The 22,190-nt window shown below is 40.7% G+C and overlaps 1 protein-coding gene across 1 annotated transcript in view; it reads right to left on the reverse strand.

The window, feature by feature from the left end:
* Positions 1-22,190, reverse strand: part of LOC122746990 (tubulin polymerization promoting protein) — a 141,659-nt gene that overhangs the window by 81,036 nt on the left and 38,433 nt on the right. The window contains exon 2 of the mRNA XM_043993164.1: positions 12,017-12,328. Coding sequence (XP_043849099.1) covers positions 12,017-12,324 — 308 coding nt within the window. The 5' untranslated portion in view covers positions 12,325-12,328. The remainder of the gene's footprint in view (positions 1-12,016; positions 12,329-22,190) is intronic.

Below are 22,190 nucleotides of genomic sequence, written 5' to 3' on the forward strand. Positions count from 1 at the left end.
AGGGATATTGAAACAGAGAGACAAGGGGAGAGAGGAAGAGGGAAACAGAGACAGAAAGATAGAGACAGAGACATCCAAAGACAGAGACAGAGATACAGACAGAGAGGGAGACAGAGAGGCAGACTCTGACAATCAGATAGACAGAGAGAGAGAGACAGACAGAGAGACAGAGAGACAGAAATACAGACAGAGACAGAAAGAGAGGTAGCAGCAGTGGAGGAGGGGTGCCTCCATTACTTAAAAGTGATCTTTGGGGGGCAGCTAGGTGGCGCAATGGATAAGGCACTAGCCTTGGATTCAGGAGGACCTGAGTTCAAACCCAGCCTCAGACACTTACTAGCTGTGTGACCCTGGGCAAGTCACTTAAACCCCATTGCCCTACAAAACAAAACAAAACAAAAAAAAAGTGATCTTTGCTTCTTCCTGTCCCAGTGAACTACTCAGACTTAGGTCTTTCCTCTATGAGAGTTACACTGTAGCAAGCACAAAAAAGGAAAACTGGTGAGGTCTAAAAAGAGGAAGTGAGATGATTCCCATTTATCAGTACACACACCCCTTCCCCACACTTCTTTGGTGGGGAAGGAAAGGATCAGGAAGATAAAGAAGAGATAGGGAAATTTAGAAGAGAAGAGGAAAAAAAAGGGGGAAGCAGAGAGAAAAGAAAAGAAAAAAGAGGTATGATGAAGAGCAGGGGAAAGTAGGAGGATATCCCAAAGCTGCTCTGGTCTCAGAATAATAGCTAGCATTTATATGATGCTTAGTTTACGAAGCATGCCACATATATTATCTCATTTGATCCTCACAATAGCCCTGGGAGGTAGGTGCTATTATTATCCCCATTTTGCAGATGAGGAAACTGAGGCAGACAATGATGTGAGTGACTTGCTCAGGGTCATACAGCTAATAAGTATTTGAGGCTAAATTTGAACTCTGGTCTTCCTTGACTGTAACTGCAGCACTTTATCTACAGCACTACCTTGTGGGGGAACAGAATTGAAGGTGCTTAAATAACAACTGCAGTACAACTACAGTTGCAGCCAGGTGGCCCAGGGACTATAGTACTGGTCCTAGAATCAGGAAGACCTGAGTTCAAATCTAGCCTGAGATAAGCATGGGCAGGTTCCCTCATTGTTGTCTTCCTCAGTTTCATCATCCATAAAATGGGGATAATAATAGCATCCATATCCCAGGGTTGTTGTGAGGACCAAATAAGATAAGATTTGCAGAACACTTTGAAAACCTAGAGCTCTATATAAGTGCTAGCTTGTTATTTTACTCTTTTGCACTCCTATAATTTAAACCCTATCCATATCACTCCTTCATAACATCTCTGAATAGATGCTTATAGACCATTTGAAAAGCTTATGGTTACAGTTATAAACAGCTAAGCATCATCTCCTTTGACATATCAGGTCACTAAAACACATAGAGTTCAAATAACTAATCATGAATTAAGCCAGGCTTTGGGGACCAGAATTAGAACTAAGACTGTATACCTTTCCTGGTATTTAGCCTATCATATTATCTTTACTCCAAATGACTAAAGTTAACTAATATTCCACCGTCAGCAGTGAGCCTTAAGGAGTTTTAGACATAGGTTTTGATAGAGCATTGGAGATATTATATAAAGAAGAGACCTTAGAGGTCTGTTGAGTCCAACACACTCATTTTATAGATCATAGAGCTTGAAGGTACTTTAGAAGGCTCTTAAAAAAGGAAGTCTCTCTTCCTAGATGAGGAAAGTAAGCCCCAAGATGGTGATATGATTTACCCAAAGGTCACCCAGGTGGCAAATAGCAAAACTGGGATTTGAACTCAGGTCCTCTAATTCCAAATACTCTTTTTTTTTTTTAGGGCAATGGGGGTTAAGTGACTTGCCCAGGGTCACACAGCTAGTGTCAAGTGTCTGAGGCTGGATTTGAACTCAGGTCCTCCTGAATCCAGGGCCTGTGTTTTATCCACTGTGCCACCTAGCTGCCCCCCCAAATACTCTTTTAATGGCACCAAATTGCATTTATGTACTTGGTAGGTCATGATCCTTCTCTTGGCATCCCTTTTCCCTCCTTATAAGATATAGGGTTGTTTTTAAAGTTAACAACCATCTCCCTGGCAGAGGTGTTGAATGACCTGATAAATTATTCTCTATAAAGCATGGAACAAACATGAAAGACTACAAATAAATACACAGACTTATAGAAGTTATTGAGGTTTAAAAGAGAAAAAAATTGGCAGACATGAACTACATTTTTTTTTTTTGGTCTGAAAGTTTACAGAGGAAGAATAAACCTTAAACTCTTCTAGCACCAATTACATTTCCATATTACAGTTATCCCTTCCACATCGTGACTTTCCCCATCAGTTTAGAAATACACAAATGCATAATATATATATATATGTATATAGGTATAGTATTATATAATACCAACACATTTTATCTTTTAATACCATAATAATCCAGACTTCTTCTCTGGTATGAAGGGAGGGCCAAAAAATTTACACAGATTTTCCAGATTGTGGGGTACTGTCCCCTAACTCCCATCATGTAGAAGGAATAATTATATATACAGCCAGTTCACACTTAACCAAATTAAGCCCTTGCACAGACTTCCCCTTCTCCCTTCCCCTCCCCTCATGGGGCTCCTATAGCCCCATCCCCTCAGAGGCTCTGCAACCCTGCAGGCAAAGTGGCTCTGAGATCCCTGGCATGGAGCGGCTCCCCAGCTGCCATGGGGTCCTGCTACCCACCTCCCAGCTAGGGAGTCGAATTTACAAAATGCAGATTTATTTAAAGCAAGAACCACCTGTATATAAAATCATATCTAACACACACATTTGTGTGTATATAGACATGTATTGTATATGTGTATATACTTATATTTATGTGTGTAAACATGTGTGTATATGCCTGTATATGTATATATGTACATATATATATATGCCATTTCCTAAGCCCCATTACAAATTTACAAATGACAATAATAAAACAATCAGTTATCCAAGGAACTAAATATAGTCATGATATTGAATCCTTAACTTACCAAGGTATTATAAATTGTGACTAACTCTCTCCACCTTGTTGACACATGCAAGGTGTCCGAATCATAGAATTTTCTATCTGAAAGGGACCTAAGAGACCATATCTCACAGTCCCCAGATTGGCAGAGCTCCAGAGGCTACTTGGCTTGCCCACATTATGTAAATGCTAAATAGTGGCAGAGCTCAGACTAAAGCCACCTTTAGTATTTCTATTACATTAGAATTCCCTCTCCCACTTGTCAGAGGATTGAGAGCACCCACAATTAGAGGTCTTAGAGCTGAAAGGGACCTTAGAAGCCATTCTTGTCAGGCCCTCTCAATTTATAGATCTAGAAACTGAGACCCAGGGAAGCTAAGTAAGTTAATTGCCCAAGGTCATACAGGTAGTAACAAGATGAGCTAGGATTTGAACCCAGGTCCTGTGACTCTTTCCTAAGATCACTTTTTGAAGGTACTCAAATTATGGTAATACCCTAGACTTCCAAGCTCTTCATACTTAGCACAAATAGTCAATAAATACAGTGTCTTGCACATGGTGGGCACTGAAGTGTCTGTGGAATTGAATTGATTTGAGCTTTTACTGACATCCCTTTGGAGGATGAGGATGTTTTGAATATATTTGCTTCCTCCCCAAACTGCACAAGTTAAATATAGCTGACCTAGTTTCCCTCCCTTAGTTTGGGAGAAGCAGTGAATAAATGTGCCTACACTGGACAGCAGTGAAGCAGCGCTCCAGAGTGTGTGTGTGTGTGTGTGTGTGTGTGTGTGTGTGTGTATGTGTGTGTGTGTGTGTGTGTGTGTGACAAAGCTGCAGCTCTGCTGACTCTGGGTTTCTACTGGTTTCATCTGTGAACAAGTGACTATTTGGGATGTCATTCCATAAGATTTCTAGTCCTTCCCAGGTTGGGCTGACCAAGTTGGAAGTTACTGCAATAATTAACCTAAAACCATGCCCAAGAACTCATTTACTAAAAGAGATGGTCTGCCCTGCAACCACACAAGTCTGTTTGGTTTCTTTTTTTCCTCCTGATTTTTTTTTTTTTTTTTGCGCTGGGCAATGAGGGTTAAGTGACTTGCCCAGGGTCACACAGCTAATAAGTGTCAAATGTCTGAGGTCAGATTTGAAGTCAGGTCCTCCTGAATCCAGGGCCGGTGCTTTATCTACTGTGCCACCTAGGTGCCCCTGCTCCTGACTTATTTTTAAACCAATAGGGGCAGCACAGAGTGGTCACCTAGGCTAAAACACAGATTCAATCAATTGACTCGACATCATCACAGAAAAAAGTGCTGTGAGAATATGAGGAATGTGCCTTCCTTTTCTGAAGAGTCTTACTCATGTGATCAAGGTGATGCCTTAATCCTTCACAGCAAAGGATACTGTGATGAGCACAACAGCAACAACAACAAAAGTAGAGAACTCTTTGTTTAAGTGACTTGCCCAGGTTACTACTATAAGTGGGTGGAGGTGGGACTTGAACCCACATCTCTCCCAACATCAAGTCTAGCACTCTTTCTGTTATATCTCCTATGCTACTTCTACCAAAACAAAAATGAAATCATTCCTGCCCTCAAGTAACTTATCTTCTTTCTTCCAGTATTCACCAAATCCAGGGGTCTTTAACTTTTTGTTTCAGAGACCTCTCTGACAGTTTGGTGAAAGATATGGACACTTTCCTGAATAATGTTTATAAATGCATAAAATGAAATTCATACAGTTACAAAGGAAATCAATTATATTGAAATGTGGTTTTATATATATATATATATGTGTGTGTGTGTGTGTGTGTATGTGTAAGTGTAAATGTATGTATATGTATATTTATATGTACCTGTATATACATTGTGTGTATGTTTGCACATATGAGTGTATGTGTATATGTACATGTATACCTTATATATGGACATGTATATATGTATGTGCATGATGTGTGTGTATTTACACATGCTCATACATATATTCAAAACAATATTATCATGTTATAAGAAATGACAAGCAGGATGATTTCAGAAAGGCCTGGAAAGATTTGTATGAACTGATGTATAGTGAAGTGAGCAGAACCAGGAGAATGTTGTGCACAGATACAGCAATATTATTTGATGAACTGTGAATGACTTAACCATTCATAGCAAAACAATGATCCAAGACAATCCCAAAGCACTAATGATGAAGCATATTATCCACCTCCAAAGAATTGGCTGAACACAGACTGAAGCATGTTGTTTTTCACTTTCTTTCATTTTTTTCTTTTATTCAAGTCTTATACAAAAGGACTAATATGGAAATGATAGACAGCATTTCCATCTATATATATACATATACAAACATACATACATATATATAATATATATGTATATATATAATGTGTGTGTATGTATGTATGTATGTATGTATATAAAAAAGCTCATGGACCTCAGGTTGAGAACTTCTGCCCTAAATAAACTCTTTGTTCTTACCAAACTGTATTATTTATTGTCCATAAACTATATCTTTGGCTTTCCCACTTCATGCCCTTACTTAAACTCTTCCCTAGCTTGGTATACCCTCTCTCTACATTGTATATCATCAACATATCCGTATTACAAAGTCTAGCCCAAATCAACCTATCATCCATCCATCCATCTATCTATCTATCTATCTATCTATCTATCTATCTATCTATCTATCTATCTATCTATCTATCTATCTATCTCTGTGTACACACACAGACACACAAACTTACACACACGGATCCACACATATACACCAACTTAGAAGCACATATGTATAAAAACTTTGATACTCTGAGGTTTACAAAGTTCCACCTGAAAATAGCTAACAATGATTAATGTGGGGTTGTATTGACTAAGGAAAGCAATGCCTTTAGAGTCAAGAGGCCTGAGTCCTGGGTCTATCACTTCTAGTCCTGGGTCTATCACTAACCAGCTAGCTCTGTTACCTAGTTTAAATCACCTTGCTACCCTGAGCCTCAAGGGTCTCATCTGTAAAATAAAGAGATTGGACTAGACCAAGGCTTCTTAAACTTTTCCCACTCTCTCTCTTTCTCGCTTTTTTTTTTTTTTAGTGAGGCAATTGGGGTTAAGTGACTTGCCCAGGGTCACACAGCTAGTAAGTGTTAAATTTCTGAGGTCGGATTTGAACTCAGGTCCTCCTGACTCCAGGGCCGGTGCTCTGTCCACTGCGCCATCTAGCTGCCCCCTACTTTTTCCACTCTCAACCCCTTTTTGTCCAAGAAAATTTTACGTGACCCCGGGTATGTAGATATATAAAATAGGTATACATAGCCTTTTACTGTTGCCAAATTTTTCACAACCCCCACATTCAGTTACACAAACCCCATATGGGCCATGCCACACAGTTTAAGAAGCTTTGGACTACACAAGGGGTTGGCAAACCATGGTCCATGGGCCAGATCCAGCCTGCTGCTTGTTTTCATGTGGCCCATCAGCTAAGAAAGGTTTTTATTTAAAATAAATAAAAACTATAGCCCACAAGTCCCTAGACTAGACTATCTGTAGGGTTATTTCCAGCTCTGAACATTTATGATTTTATACTTCCCTGGACTCCTTTAAGAAAATAATATTCCAAAAGAAACATGGGTATGTAAGGACCTGGACTTAAAGTGAGGAAGAAACAAATTATAATAGCTCAAATAATATTTATCCACTTTTCATTTCTCTTTTCTTATATAGATTTCAGACAGTTAAAAATTACACAGATAACTGATTCAAATAAAATTTTTATAGGAAACACATGATATTCATAGAGGAAAAACTCTAGTTATTTTTTTAAAAAAGATTCACATCAAAACACCCCCTTAGGGGAAAAAGGCATAAAATGAGTGGAAAAAGAAATAACCTAAATGAATACAGCCTGTGTTCTATCAAGGCTTTACTACAAGGAGTTGCTAGGTTTTGGAGGACAAGATAACTTATAAAAACCTATGTCAAAATGAACTATGTTCTAATGTGTTTCCAGTGTCTGTTGTATACTGAAGGTTGGCAAACGTTACCAGGGCAAGAAGAGGGGGTGAGGTGATGGGGGAAGGAGACCTGAAATTGTTACAAATAACAATGGGAGAAAACCCCATCATTTCTGTTGAGTCTGACAAAGGGAAATGAATTCGTTCGTTTTCTTTTATCCCAAGCTGAAAATTGGATAGATCATGAGTGGCAATGGTTGCTGGGGAGATGGAAAACCATCACAGAGAAGAAGAGAGTCAAGTAGATATTGGGATATTCTGGCACCCAACAGTCCTGAAGCCATGTGATAAGATGATGGGTTTATCTCAATCAAAATACAATCTAGAGGTCAGGATGAGAGGAGTATCAGGTCAGAAAGTCAAGGCAGACCAAGGTTGGGAGTACTCCAGGCCAGACCTCTTGAATATAGAGAATTAGCAAACAGAACACACTTAAGTGAGCACAATCCTAAGATAGAGGAGATTTGCCTTCTCTGATATTTCGTGCCAAGGAAGGATGCAATCTTAACAGTGCCACTAAGTGTGAGGAAAGGGACTGCAATTGGTTTGGGAAAACCAACAGGCAGGCAAAGTCATCATATACTCATGTCTCTTTAACATGTTATTAGGCACGTTCTCAGGTTAAGTTCTTACACCTTTGAGGTAAAGGTTTTTTTTTTTTTTTTTTTTTTTTTTTTTTTTTTAGTGAGGCAATTGGGGTTAAGTGACTTGCCCAGGGTCACACAGCTAGTAAGTGTTAAGTGTCTGAGGCCGGATTTGAACCCAGGTACTCCTGGCTCCAGGGCCGGTGCTCTATCCACTGCGCCACCTAGCTGCCCCTGAGGTAAAGTTTTAAGAGGTAGGTGGAACAGTAGATAGAGTGCCAGGTCTAGAGTCAGGAAGATTCATTTTGCCAAGTTCAAATGTGGACTCAGACACTTACTAGCTGTGTCACCCTGTCACTTAACCTTGTTTGCCTCAGTTTCCTCATCTGTAAAATGAGCTGGAGAGGGAAATGGCAAGCCACTCCAGTATCTCTGCCAAGACAATCACAAATGGGGTCACAAAGAGTCAGGCATGACTAAAAACAAGTGAATAACAACAACTTAGGAGTTGGGTTTGATGGATCCAAGCCTGCTTCTCCCTATCGGTCAAAAAATCAAATTTACAAAACTAATAAATCGTTTGTGATCTAGACTGTTAGGAAATAGGCTCTATGAGGATAAAGAACCTGCATTAGCTAAATTTGGGGTCTTCTCTAGTTTCTGCAAATAGGTCTCTGCATGTAGGGCTCAGTATTTGTTGAACTGAAATACCAGCTAGTCAAAAGCAACAAAGTTAACTAAGAGTGAATTAATTTAGCAAGGCATTGGAAAGGGCACTGCCTCTAGAGGCTGAGGACCTGGGTTCAAATCCTACCTCATGCTTATGACCTAGATAAGCATGGACAAGTCTTTAAATTCTCTGGACCTCAGTTTCCTTGGCTGTAAAATGAGGGGGTTGGATCAGATGACCTCTGAGGTCCCTTCCAATTCTAGACCTGTGACAATCAGATTTCACCCCATATGATTAAGTTCACCCTAGCCTAGGGGTGGAAGCACATAATTTGAGAAATATCATTTGAGGGACAATATAAACCTCAAGGCCTCTCCTTATTCTCTCAATTATTAGTACAATCTCCATGGAGAACTTACTTTTCATTGCTCACTATATACTTTACATTTACTTACATCCTCACTAGTATTTCCCAGTGGAGCATGAAGTGCTTATGTTGTAGATATTGTCAGGCAATCAATGAGCCTTTATTAAAAGCCTACCCAGCACTTGAAGATTTAAAGGAAAAAGACCATCGTTTTCCTCACAGAGTTCGTATTTTGTGTTAACTGGTTTTGCAGAATTTCCTTTCCTCCCCCTCTTTGTGCCAAGAAGTGGGGATTTTTTTCACGTTTATTTTATTTTAATTAATAGAATAAAACAAGTATTCCATAACATAGTAGAATAAAAAAAGATGATTGCACATGAAACTACAGGTATATTATGTACAACTTGCAATTCCTTTTCAATAAATAATAAAGTTATATCTTTGAATGAAAGTGATGCCCAAAAATGGCAATCAATAAGAATTTTTAAAAAGAATGTAAGTTCTTCACACACAGGCAATAATGGTTTCATTTATGTCTTTATAATGTCCCCTTCTGCCCCCCCTCACTCCCTAGTCTTTACATTGCATATACTAGGCACTTAATACTGAATGAATGGATTTGAAATAAGTTGAAAAAAATCTATCAAAAGAATAAGGAAAACCATTAGAGATATGTGGGCGTTGAAATTAGCCTCAGGCTCCACAAGCAGAGCTTCCCCTCCCCCTCTGCTTCAACTGGGTGGGGGAGGCACCTCTGAGCTGGGCTAAGCTGTGCAGAGGAAAAACCCCAGGCCATGGTGCAGCTTCACCTAGCCTCCAGCTCCGCTCTGGGAGCACAGCCTTGCAACTCAGGGGCAGCCAGCCCTGATTTTCCCCTGAGAACAGGTTAATAAAAAGGGGGGTGGACAAGACAAAAGGGGAGACAGCACAAAGGAGGTTGGAGAAGACAGTGAAAGAGGAGGCTGGAAGATTAAGAGAACAGGGGGACCATATGGTGGTTGGAGAAAGCGAGAAAGGGCTATGATACAGAGACACTAGAGAAGCCAGGGGGTTGGCAACAGAGGTGAGGATGCTAAGGGGCTTTTCAGTGGGGTTGACAAAGTGAAGGGGACTTGGAGTTAGAAGAAAGGAGCTGAACAGTGAAAGTGAAGCTGGAGTGAAGGAGAAAAAGAGTGAAAGTTGGAGAAAGCTGGAGCATACACTAAGGCAAGAGGCCACAAAGGCCCTTATTGTATTAAAAGAAGACAGGTTGTATAATTTGCATTTCTTAATCCTTATCATTTACATTGATTTTTATAAATAAATTCTGCCTTGATTATTTAATTAAGAGGCTTTTTGGTGCAGTGGATAGAGCACTGGCCCTGGAGTCAGGAGGACCTGAGTTCAAATCCGGCCTCAGACACTTGACACTTACTAGCTGTGTGGCATTGGGCAAGTCACTTAACCCTCACTGCCCCTCAAAAAAAAAGAGGCTTCTTAATTGTTTGCTTATCAATTTGAGAGCAGTGTGGAGAAATTTTGTAAACGGCTCATATTAAATTAATAGCAGTCAGATAGCCAGCTAGTCAAAAGTCCCAAGAATAATCAGCTAGATTAGTTCCCCCAAATTAGCCCTAGTAAGTTAAAATATTTCCACATTTGAATGGTGACTGCTGCAGGACTTACAGCCCAATAATTATTTTTCTAAACTTATATTTTTTCTTATAGATATAATTTTTCATATAAATACAGTTATATAATTTTTCAGTTAGATTAAGTTAAGTTAAATTTTTTTTTACAGATAGAACACTTGGAGAAACAAAAGACAATATGAATTTCCTAAACTCTGAAACATTCTTAAGTACACAGAGATGGATTGCATTGAAAATAAAACTTTACTTAAAAAAAATAAACTTTGGTGTTTGAAAAGAATCCATCTGCTGTTTTATTTAAGTTTAGCAGATAAGAAGAACCAAGAAGATGTGATTATAAAAAAATGTGACAGGACCTTGACTATACATGTGAATATGATGAATTTTGGCTCCCAGACCAGATCTCATCCCCCCAAATTATTCATGCTGGTGTTGGGTTCCTTTGGTTCAGACTTGCTTCAACATCTGTTCTGGTTAATAGAGGGAATATTTATAATGGGAGATATCAGGAAGGCTGATTTTTGAAGGTTTCTGATTGATAAAATAAATGATAGATAATAAAGGTTTAGAGGCTATTTAGAGAGGTGATATAGCACAGAGGAGAGAGAGCCAGCCTCAAAGCCAGAAAGATAAGGGTTCAAGTCCCAGGTCAAGTACATATTGACATTACAACCTTAGGTAAGTTTTATAACCTACAATGCTCTAGGCAACTGTAATAGTGTTAACTCTAAGATGCAGAGAAGGTTCCAATCTATATTCAGTTTCCTCACTTAGAGTTCCCCACACAGGCTTAGGCCCTACTCATTATACATACATACATACATATATATATATATATATATATATATATATATATATATATATATATATATATATATATATATACACACACACACACACATATATATATACATATATATACGTGTGTGTATGCGTATATATGTATACATATGTGTGTATACATATAATTTTTATTTCTATTTTATACGTTCATATGCATACAAACATTTATTTATATATTTATGTTCATTTAAATATTGATTTATATAGATATATAAATATAATATACTTATATATTATATTGTATATTTTCTATATTTATTTCATTTATATATATTTAAATGAGTAGGGCATATATCTATACCTATAAATATACAAGAATTTATATATTTAGGGTCCCAAGACCTTCCTTCTCTTGTAATTACACACCTGAGTAAGGGATTTGGGATTCTAGTCCTCTATACCACACAATGGCATCTGCATAAACATTACTCTAGCCTTCTCTTTTCTTGGTCTCTTCCATCCCCACATTCCTATTATTTCCAGTTCCTATACCAGGGCACACTATTCTGGAACAACAACAACAACAAAGCATGGCACACAGCACTGAAGCTGAATTTCTAGTCATATTCCTTCATTGTCTCTTGATCCTTACATACTAGTCCCTCTTTTCTCCTGTCAATAATAATAACACATTCATCCAACAAGCATTCTGAAGACAGTCAAACCACTGTCAATTTTCTCAGGAGATATTGCCATTTAACAAAATGAAGTTCCTGTTTAGATGAGTACAAGGAGAATTCTAAGAATCCCAATAGTTGCCCCAAAGAGTAGGGCATCCACATATCTAATAATGAGGATTTGGGAAGAACGATGAGTTTATATTCTATGGCTGAGATAAAGCTCCCTAGGTCACAGTGGTATAAACTATTTCCCCCAAAGAAAAGGAGCTGGTGAACAGGACTTACTTGATTTTACTGAAGACGATGTCCACATCGGTGATTGTCACATTTTTCCCATCGATTACCTGGCAGTCCTTACAGAGTTTTGACCAGTTTTTCCCATGCATCTCTTTCCCTGTGGCTCTGGTGTCTCCGTGGATAGCAAATTTTCTGAAGGCCTCCTCCAGGGCACTGAGTTCTGGGGCGGTGGCCCCCTCATTGGTGCCCTCAGATTCCAGGGAGAGCCGTTTAGCTGATTTCTCCTTGGCAGGATCTCCAGGGGACTTGGGGGGTGTCTTGTTGGCAGCTTTGCTAGACTTGGCTTTGTCAGCCATTTTGCTGGAGAAAAGAGAAAGAGAGAAGTCATTCTGTTCCATACTCACAGATGGAAATGCCCGAGGGCCACTTTCACAGGATGGAGGGAGGTCTTATACATGCTATGGCAGGTAATCCAGGATGTGAAGAGACAAACAAAAGAGGAGTCAGAACTCTTAGGGAGCGTCACCCCCAGGCCACCAGACTATCTCCTCTGCTCTGAGGCCTCAGAACAGAAAAATAAGAGCAACATTGTGAATGACTAGAGTTCAAATCCAGCCTCAGACATTTACTAGCTATATGACCCTGGACAAGTCATTTACCCTCACTTTCCTCATCTGTAAAATTAGGAAAATGATAGCACCTACCTGTCAGGGTTGCTGTGAGGATCAAATGAAATAATAATTGTAATACTTGGCTCATTGCCTGACACATAGTAGGCACTATATCAATGTTAGCTTTTATTATTAGCTATTATTAGTAATAGAGTTAACCAAGGAAACAACAAACAGAGTCACAGGCGTTGAACTGGAAGAGACCTCAGAGGCCATTTAATTCAACCCCCTCATTTTATAGATGAAGAAACTGAGCACATCCCAGACTTTGATCTATTTCCTCTAGGGAAAAAGTAGTATATGAAAAAGGCTATCACGGGAGACACCCTTTTCCTGCCTTCTCCCAGGCATCAGCATTTCTTTTTGGGTCTAGCCTTGTGATTTCATCAGTGCAAGGGAATTCCTAGTTAGGAGACTCCCTGCACCAATGTAGACTGGGACCTGCTCTTCAACTCACCATCTTAGAGAGGGGCCTGGGGTCCTGAAAACTTAAATGACTTACCTGGATATATGTCAGAGGTGGGATCTGAACCCTGGTCTTCTGGCCCCCTATTCACCACTCCCTTGCCTTTCAAGGTTTTTTAAACCTCTCTTTGCCTGTGAACTTCTCTGTTAACTTACTTGGCAGACCTACTGACCTCTGACCCAACCAGAACAATTCATTACAGGCCAGATGACTGACAGGGAAATTTGGCTGAGTTTGCATTTGCCAGGGTTCCAAGGCCACCCAAGAGCTTGGGTGCTTAGGCCAAAGTATCCTACAATGGGATGTAGTAGACAGAGCACTGGCCAAGGGATCAGGGTCCTGTCCCTACTAGTTAAGTAGCCTTGGGAAAAACAAAAACACAAACACAAACACTTAATCTTTCTGAACCTCACTTTATTTGTCTGTATAATGGGGTTATAAATACTTATGAACCTACTGCACATGGTTGCTGTATGGAAAAGATGAGATAATATATGTAAAGAGTTTTACAGTTCTAAAGTGCTATATAAATGTAAGCCACTGTTATGATTCAAATGAAGATAAGTATGTCTGCTACTCTAACTGCCTCTCAGGGTTGTTGTGAAAATAATATTAAATCTAAAAGGTGTAATGTGGATGAGAGGTTCTGACAGTATCAAATATAAGGATGATAAATGGCCCTGCAGTCATTTAGATTTCAATCTCAGTGTATGTGTGGGGGGGTAGGGTGGGAAGGATTCAGGGAAAACAGGGGTGGAGACTCTTGCAAACAAATACAGTGCCACAAAGATAGCTATCTGAGGTTCCCAGCTGAGGTATATGTCAGATGGTATATGTAAGTGGACTGGTTGAAGATTATGGTAATTTAAGGAAACCAGGAATGAGAATGATCATATGGGAAAAACACAAGAGAGAAAGTCTATCAAGGCTGAATCAGCAGAGCTATAAGTAGGATAAAACAATGAGGCTTTGTTTCAGGACACCAAAATTTAGAGGGGCCTGTTCACCAAATGACAGGCTACTTTTTTCTCTATGGCCCAACCTGGCCTTCTTCCACTCCCTCTGGCCAAGCCTGTCCTATTGATAGGTGTCCCAGGGATTCCTCCTTCTCCCTTAATTCAACTAAATTGTCCCAGGCACCAATATTGCCAGTTGTGCTTCTAAATACTAGGCTCTCCTGACCACAAAGGTATTTTTGGCTTTCCTTTGGAGCAGTCCTGAATCCTTAGATCATTATATGGTACAGAAGATGTATCATTATCCCTTCCATCTTTAAGCATGTAGTCAAAACAAAGAGCAGCATAATTTTCCTATCTTGATGTCTACCATCAGCTCCTTATACCTAAGGAAAACTCAGATAGAGAGCAGGAGACGTGAGTTTTGACATTAGTAACAGCCTGAGCAGCAGGAACTTGCTTGCCTTCACAACTAAGAGACTTTTTATGGCTTCTTGGATTGACTGCCAACCACAAAGTGAGTCTTCCTTGTCCTAGGATGAGAAATTTGGGAAGTTTCCCAATCAAAAACATCTGGATCCAAATTCAGTTTTATGGTTGTTTCGTTGAGGAAAAAATGATCTGATATGATTAACTTCCTAATATATTACTGAGAAATAAATAGCATGAAGATAAACTAGAGGAAGTTAGAAAGAAGTCTTGTTTTAAATCAATACAAAAACCTATTTGGGGTTGTCTGTGCCAAGAAGTTAAAGCTCACTTCACTTCCCATTAAAAGTGTTCACTGATTGTTCACCTTGAAAACTTGAAACTCCTGATACTTACAGATACCAAAAGAGAAGATGAGCACACATCATGTTAATGGAAAGATGAGACAACCAGCAAGCATTTTTTTTTAAAAGCACCTTCTATGTTCCAAGCACCGAGTTAGGTGCTGAAGATACAAATGAAAAAATGAGACATCCCCTGCCCTCAATCAGCTTACTTTTTTACGTAAGGGATAGAACATATTCACAGAAAAATGCAAAATGGTGTCAGTGGAGTTACTAAGTAGGGTAATGAAAAAATGCTTTCTGAAGGAAGTGGCACTTCAGCTGAGCTTTTTTTTTTTTTTTTGCTGGGCAATTGGGGTTAAGTGACTTGCCCAGGGTCACACAGCTAATAAGTGTTAAGTGTCTGATGCTGGATTTGAACTCAGGTACTCCTGAATTCAGGGCTAATGCTCTATCCACTGTGCCACCTAGCTGCCCCTTCAGCTGAGCTTTGAAGGGAGATGAGGGATTCCAAGAGGTGAAGGTGGGGAAGGGGAGAATTCCAGGTATGACAACCCAGATTAAGAGTTAGGGGAGCTGGGTTCAAGTCCCAGCTCTGCCTACTACTGTGTGACTATGGCAAGGTCACTTAATCTTTGCATCTCTATTGCTCTAGCTGCAAAATGGGCCTACAGGACAAGACTACTTGCATTTCCTGAATTGAAAGGAAATGCTTCTTTAGCTGTGGAGCATTTATATTTTGGATTCTGTGGTAGTATCCTGGAAAGAAGATTGGGTCTTGAGTCAAAAGGTCCAGTCAAAGCTGTGATTTTTTTTTTTTTTTTTGCAGGGCACTGGGGGTTAAGTGACTTGCCCAGGGTCACACAGCTAGTAAGTGTCAAGTATCAGAGGCCAGATTTGAACTCAGGTTCTCTTGACTCCAGGGCTGGTGCTTTATCTACTGCACTGCCTAGCTGCCCCCAAAGCTGTGATCTTTTCAAGCTTTAGTTTCTTCATCTGACACATTAGGATAAGAAAACTTAGAATGCTTCCCTTACAGAGTTTTTAGGGAGAAAATACTTTGTAAACCTGAAGGCACTAAGGAAATGTGCCTTAAATGTCAACTGGCCTTAAACAGCCAGTTGGGTGATGAAGTAGGATTTGAAGTCAGGAAGATCTGTCCCGGACACCACTAGCTGTGTGACTCTGGGCAAATCACTTAACCTCTCTCTGCCTCAGGTTCCTCATCTATAAAACAGGGATAATAATAATACCACCCTCACGTGGTGGTTGTAATGCTCAAATGGGATGATATATGTGAAGTCCTTTGCAAATCTTAATTCTATAAAGCACCGGCCCTGGATTCAGGAGGACCTGAGTTCAAATCTGGCCTCAGACACTTGACACTTACTAGCTGTGTGACCCTGGGCAAGTCACTTAACCCCCATTGGCCCTCAAAAAAAAATCTTAATGCTAACTATTATTAACACCTAATATTGATTATTGCACCCTGACAACCCTTTGCTTGCTGTCTGCAAGGTCAGATTACCCTTTGTTGAAAGTGGTTCGGCAAATTTCGATAATGCCAAGTCACCAGATTTTATAGAGACCATCTTTGGCATCTTAGGCAAAGTACAGGTTACCCAGGGACCAAATAGCTGGATTTTCTCTGGAGTGGGATGTCTTCTGAGTCTGACTCTGGCCTGGCCAAAGTTGAGCCAAACAGGAAGCAAGAAAACGTAAGACATGTATGTCTGAACTCAGAGGAAAATAGCTAGCAATTACGTAGCACTTTAAAGTTTACAAAATAATATCTATGCACATGTGTGTGTGTGTGTGTTTGTGTGTGTAATTTTATCCTTACAACCATTGTGTGAAGTAGATGCTACTACCATCTCCCATTTTTACAGATGAAAATTGATAGTTAGGGTTAGGGTTAAGTGACTTGCCCAGGGTCACACAAAGATCAGAAGAAAGATCTGAACCCAGGTCTTCTTTCATATCCCACTTTGTTCTTCCCACTGTACTATATCATCTTCATGGTTACAATAACTATGTCCATATTCTACCAATGATATAAAGTGTTCTAGCTAAATTATCCATGGGTAGGTACTATTAACATCTCCTTTGGAGTCTTGGAGACTCTTAAATATGAAGTGTCAGAAGGAAGGAGGAACTTTATGTTCCTTTCCCCCTGCTGACTAGAAAGCTTAAGGGAAGGGATGAACTTTTGTTTGGGTTCAGCAGTTGGTCATTTCCCTTCCATGAGCTGCGACTCTATCATGACCATTATCTTTAAAGGCAATATGGGCAAGTAGAAAAGGCCCTGGATCGGGTATCAGAGCCCTAGAATCTCTTTCCAGTTTAATCATCGACACCTCCTCTTCATCTGAAATAGGAGCTTCTAATACTGCTTACCCTTTGTTTACCCCAGGGTTGCTGCTGGGCTTCTTTTCTGCTTTGTCAACCTAAAAGGGAGAAGTTGGGCAGAAAGCACCAACCAATACCACACGTGTATAGAACATTCATCGCTTCTAATGGTTGGGACACAGCAGGAGCAGCTTAGTGTCCCTAGCACCTGGACCCATCAGAATAGATACTTCAAGTCAGGGCTCAGGAAAAGCCCATTTCATAAACTGAGTGGATTGGATCACTCTCAGACCTGGCTCTTGATAAGGAAACCAAGAATTTTGCCCATGCTGGTGGCCCTTGAAGGCATCTGTATTAAAAACAACACAGCAAGATTGATCAGAGAATCATACTTTTTGAGCTGGATATTCCTAACAGAACATTAGCCCTGAAAGGAAGCTTGGAAATTATCTAGTCTTGCTCTCTCATTCTATAAATCAAAACTGATACAGATAAGAGAACAAGCATTTATTTAGCACCTACTGCATGACAGGTATGGTGCCAAGTACTTTACAAATATTATTTCATTTGATTCACACAACATCTCTGTGTGAAATAGCAGTTGAGGAAACTGAGGCAGACAGAAGTTAAGTTACTTGGCACATAGATAATGTATCAGAAGTTGAATTTGAACTCAGGTCTTCTTCTTGATCTCAAAGGCCAATGCTCTAACCAATGTACCACCTAACTGCTTAGAGATTTTCAAGTGACTTTTCTAAGGTCACATGGGTAATTAATGGCAAAAACATCATTAAGTTATGTTTAATTTGCTCTATTTAGGACAGCAGGAAAGTGAGGAATATACTTTAGAAATATGTCTCTACCAAATGGTGCTGATAAAAGGACTTTAGTTGATCAGGAAAATTCTCTTAAGGGGACCAACATCTTCTCTAATGATACTGGATAAATGAGGAATTGTTTCACTAATACTTTCTTTAATAAGCCTCATTCTTTCAAGGATCTGGATAGAGTACATGGAACCACACAACAGGAAGGAACTTCAGGAGTCACCTCGTCCAATTATCAGCTAAAACAGGACTGTCAAACTCAAATAGGAATGGGGCCCCTTAAACTGTACCTAAAGATCCCTCCAGGTTGCATATGAAAAATGCAATATTATATATAGGAGGCATCTAGGTGGCTCAGTGGATAGAGTGTTGGGCCTGGAGTTAGGAAAATGAGTTCAAATCTGGCCTCAGACACTTACTAGCTGTGTGACCCTGGGAAAGTCACTTAACCCTGTTTGTCCCAGTTGCCTCATCTGTAAAATGAACTGGAGAAGAAAATGGCAAATCACTCTAGTACCTTTGTCAAGGAAACCCCAAATAGGATCACAAAGAGTGGGACAAGACTGAACAACAACATTATCTATAGTTTGTTGTCTTTTTATTTATTTTGTTAAATATGTCTCAATATTTTTAATCTGGTTCAGGCCTCATGCAGGAGCATCCACTGCCTCTATCCCATCCCAGACACATGCAGCAACTACTTGGAGATCTCCAGTGGCAGAGAACTCATTACCTTGAGGGCAGTCTGTTCCATTTTTAGACAATTCTGTGAAGACATTTTTCTGTATATTAAGCAGAAAGCTGCCTCTCTGCAGCTTCTATCCAGTCCTCCCTGTTCTGCCCTCTGGGGCCAAGCAGAACTGGTCCAATCACCCTTCCACTAGATAGCCCTTCAAATAGCTGAAGATTCCAACCATGCCCCTCTTTGGTCTTCCCTTCTCAAGGCTACAGCAACACGGGCCAAGTGCTCTTACAACACACACAGCAACTATGGTACATTCAGAGAAAGCTGAGGCTCTCCTGGTTAGTTCTATAGAAGCCAGTGACCCCCCTTCCCTAAAAACTAACATCATAAAGTGGTTCCAGTGTATCAGGGGGGAACATTATCCTTAAAGAAATAAGCAAGATTTCTGTGAGCAAACAGTTTTATTGGAGCACAAATAAAGCCAATAGGTATCTTCCAAAGTGACCTTGTATTTACAGAGGGCTAATGTGTTGTGAAGTGGTCATAGTTTAATGGATAGAGAGCTGGCCTTCAAACAAGTGTGACCTTAGTCAAGTCACTTAAGTTGCAGAGGGATGGTCAAACTACTTTGATAGAGGTAATTCCTCACTGAGAATCCCAATGCCAATGCAGTCACAGATCTTGTCTCCCCCCCCCTCCCCCCCCCCCCCCCCCCGCCAAAATCTGTTATTTCGCTGTGCTTTTTAAATGCTTCACTGGTTGCACATTATCCAAAGTTTTTTATGGTTTTTACTCCGACTTTGGAGAGGTCTTAACTTGACCCAGAACCCACTCCCTGAGCATGTTCTCCAGTGTCCGTGGGACCCTGGAAACTGCCAAAGGAGCACCTGGGCGCGCACCCATCCATCCATCCAGCACTTGCTCCCTCACTGCCTCCTTCAATCACATACATAGGCAGGCAGCTTCCCCCAGTCATGTTTCCATGGCAGCAGAAAACAGGGAGAGCAAGGCAGGGAGGACCCAAAAGGCCGCCAGCAGGGACAGCAGGCCTGTCATCTTGTTTCCTACTTGCATTTCTCCCCCACTTTGCTTTTCCACCAGCAGGAAGAAGAAAATAAATCACTCGTCTCAAATAGCTCCTACAGTCCCGGGACCTGGCTAAGGAAGGAGAGGCAAGAGCTATCAGGCGACCAACTCTCCAGTGTTTGTATACTGCATTCCCAGGAGACCTAGTTCCACCCTGGACTCAAACATCATTTAAAGGGAAAAGGGTCAAGTGTGGGTGGGAGGGAAAGCTGGATCAAGTTTCATTCAGGCTGGCAATAAACGCTGCCGCCTGGAAAATCCCAGGGCAGACCACTCCATCTCTCCCTTCAAACCTGTCCTGCTCCCAGAATATTGTCAGTGGTTTTTTGAGAGAGATGAGGGGAAGACTCTAGCTTTGGATTCTTTCAAAGTCAAGCTGAGAGATTAAAGGCAAATGCGATTCAAAGACTTCTTGAGTCTGATTCTCTGCGAAGCAGACAGACCCTGGTCCCTGTGACAAAGACTGGGTCTCTTTCCCAGCACTAGTTCATTTCAATTAGACAGATTCAACAAGCATTTAACTGTTTTCTCAGCACAGGCTAGATTCTGGAGGACATACAAATGTACATAAAATTGATTCCTTGCCCAGCTTGCAATCTGGTGGGGATATAACACTAAAAACAAAAACAACAACAAAAACAGATCATAGAGAAATCCATGGAAATATACCATATTTAGGGAAAAGGGGTATAGTTATGAACGCAAAACTCCAGTAATACAACGTTTTGGTGCAAAACTCCAGTAAGATAGGCATTTGCCTAGAGGCAACTGAACATGGGGTACTGAGATAGACGCTATTTAATATGACCTTCATAATTGTATATATTTTGGATCCCATATAATTCCACCCTCCAAGGCCTGCATGTATTTTGTTGTGACAAACAAGGCAGTTCACTTATAGAAGGAGCACATTTCCGACTTTGGCAAGGTTCCACCAAAGCCATGCCTCCCTGCTCTGCCCTGAGATGTTTTGGGAAATTCCAAGTTAGACAGCCTTCTCCAGCGTGTAGTCACTGGCTTTGTCTATTTGTGAGCCATTGTCTCCATTTATTATTAACTGCAAGGCAATATAAACAGAAGCCATGGGTGCTCTCCAGGAAGGCCATTCACACACTTCTGAAAACTCAGAGGAATGCAATTTCTCACATTATCTATCATGAGAGTAGCTGCATGACAAGGAGAGATGTGAAATCTGGCCTTCAGGGGCACACCCGCTGAGTCCACTTGGGACATTTTCACCAAGGAAAGAAGGCAGAGAATCCTGTCTCCGTCTGCCACATACCAATCTGGAGCACGGTAAAGGAACCAGTTACTCAGATCTCACCGTGGTCACACTCTTCTCATTTTCTGCCTCTAGTTGAGATTTCTTGGCATCATGTTTTGCCAGGCTTTAGGCTATGAGTTCTTCAGAGAAGAGCTCTTCTGTCTTTTACACAATCAACAGCCTGAATGAAGTAGAAGGGACGCTGTATGCCAACAGCAAGGCCTTGAGTGTGGGGGAAAAAGCATCATGTCATTTTTCCTTATGTGTCTCCACAATTCTGACCTGATTTATACCCTACCAACAGTGCCTGTGGGCATGGAGATGGAAAGGGGAAGAAGGAAAAGGGGAAGGTGAGATGATAGGAAATAACAGGGGAAGAAGAACAAAGGGGGTAAAGAGAAGCAGAGGAAGGGAGAGGAAGAGGAGAGCAAGATGGAAGTGGAAGGAAGAGGGGCGCACAAGGATGGCTTGCACTCAGAGGAACAAATGGAAACTAGGACACACACACACACACACACACATATATACATACATACACAGAATGTATATATTTATACACACATACATATTACAAAAAAACATTCCCCCAAAGAGAAATGATCACGGGCTATAAGCTATTGACTAGGGAATGGATAACAAAACCATAGTATGTAAATGTAAGAGAATGGTATCATGCTGCACAAAACAATGAATAGGATGAGTAGAGAGAAGCATGGAAAGACTTCTATGATCTGATGTGGACAGACGTAAGCAGAGGTAACCTTTGGGAGACCTTCTTCCCTTCCTCCTGGCATCAGGAGGATTCCCCCGGAAAACCTGGGATGTCCTCTCCCTGTCATCCCCTGCTGCAGGACCAACCAGTCTTCTCTCTCTGTCATACATTTCCCAGATTCCTCATTGGTTTACATTGCAACCTGCTCGCATTCACACCTACTATGTGTCTCTCTGTCATCTTATGTGATGGTCATTTTCAAAGCACAGAGTAGGCCCTTTAAAAATGCTTGGGGGGGGCAGCTAGGTGGTTCAGTGGTTAGAGCACTGACCTTGGAGTCAAGAGGACCTGAGTTCAAATCTGGCCAAAGACACTTAACACTTACTAGCTGTGTGACCCTGGGCAAGTCGCTTAACCCCAATTGCCTCACAAA

The sequence above is a fragment of the Dromiciops gliroides genome, chromosome 1, assembly GCF_019393635.1.
Source record: "Dromiciops gliroides isolate mDroGli1 chromosome 1, mDroGli1.pri, whole genome shotgun sequence".
Classification (NCBI taxonomy): domain Eukaryota; kingdom Metazoa; phylum Chordata; class Mammalia; order Microbiotheria; family Microbiotheriidae; genus Dromiciops; species Dromiciops gliroides.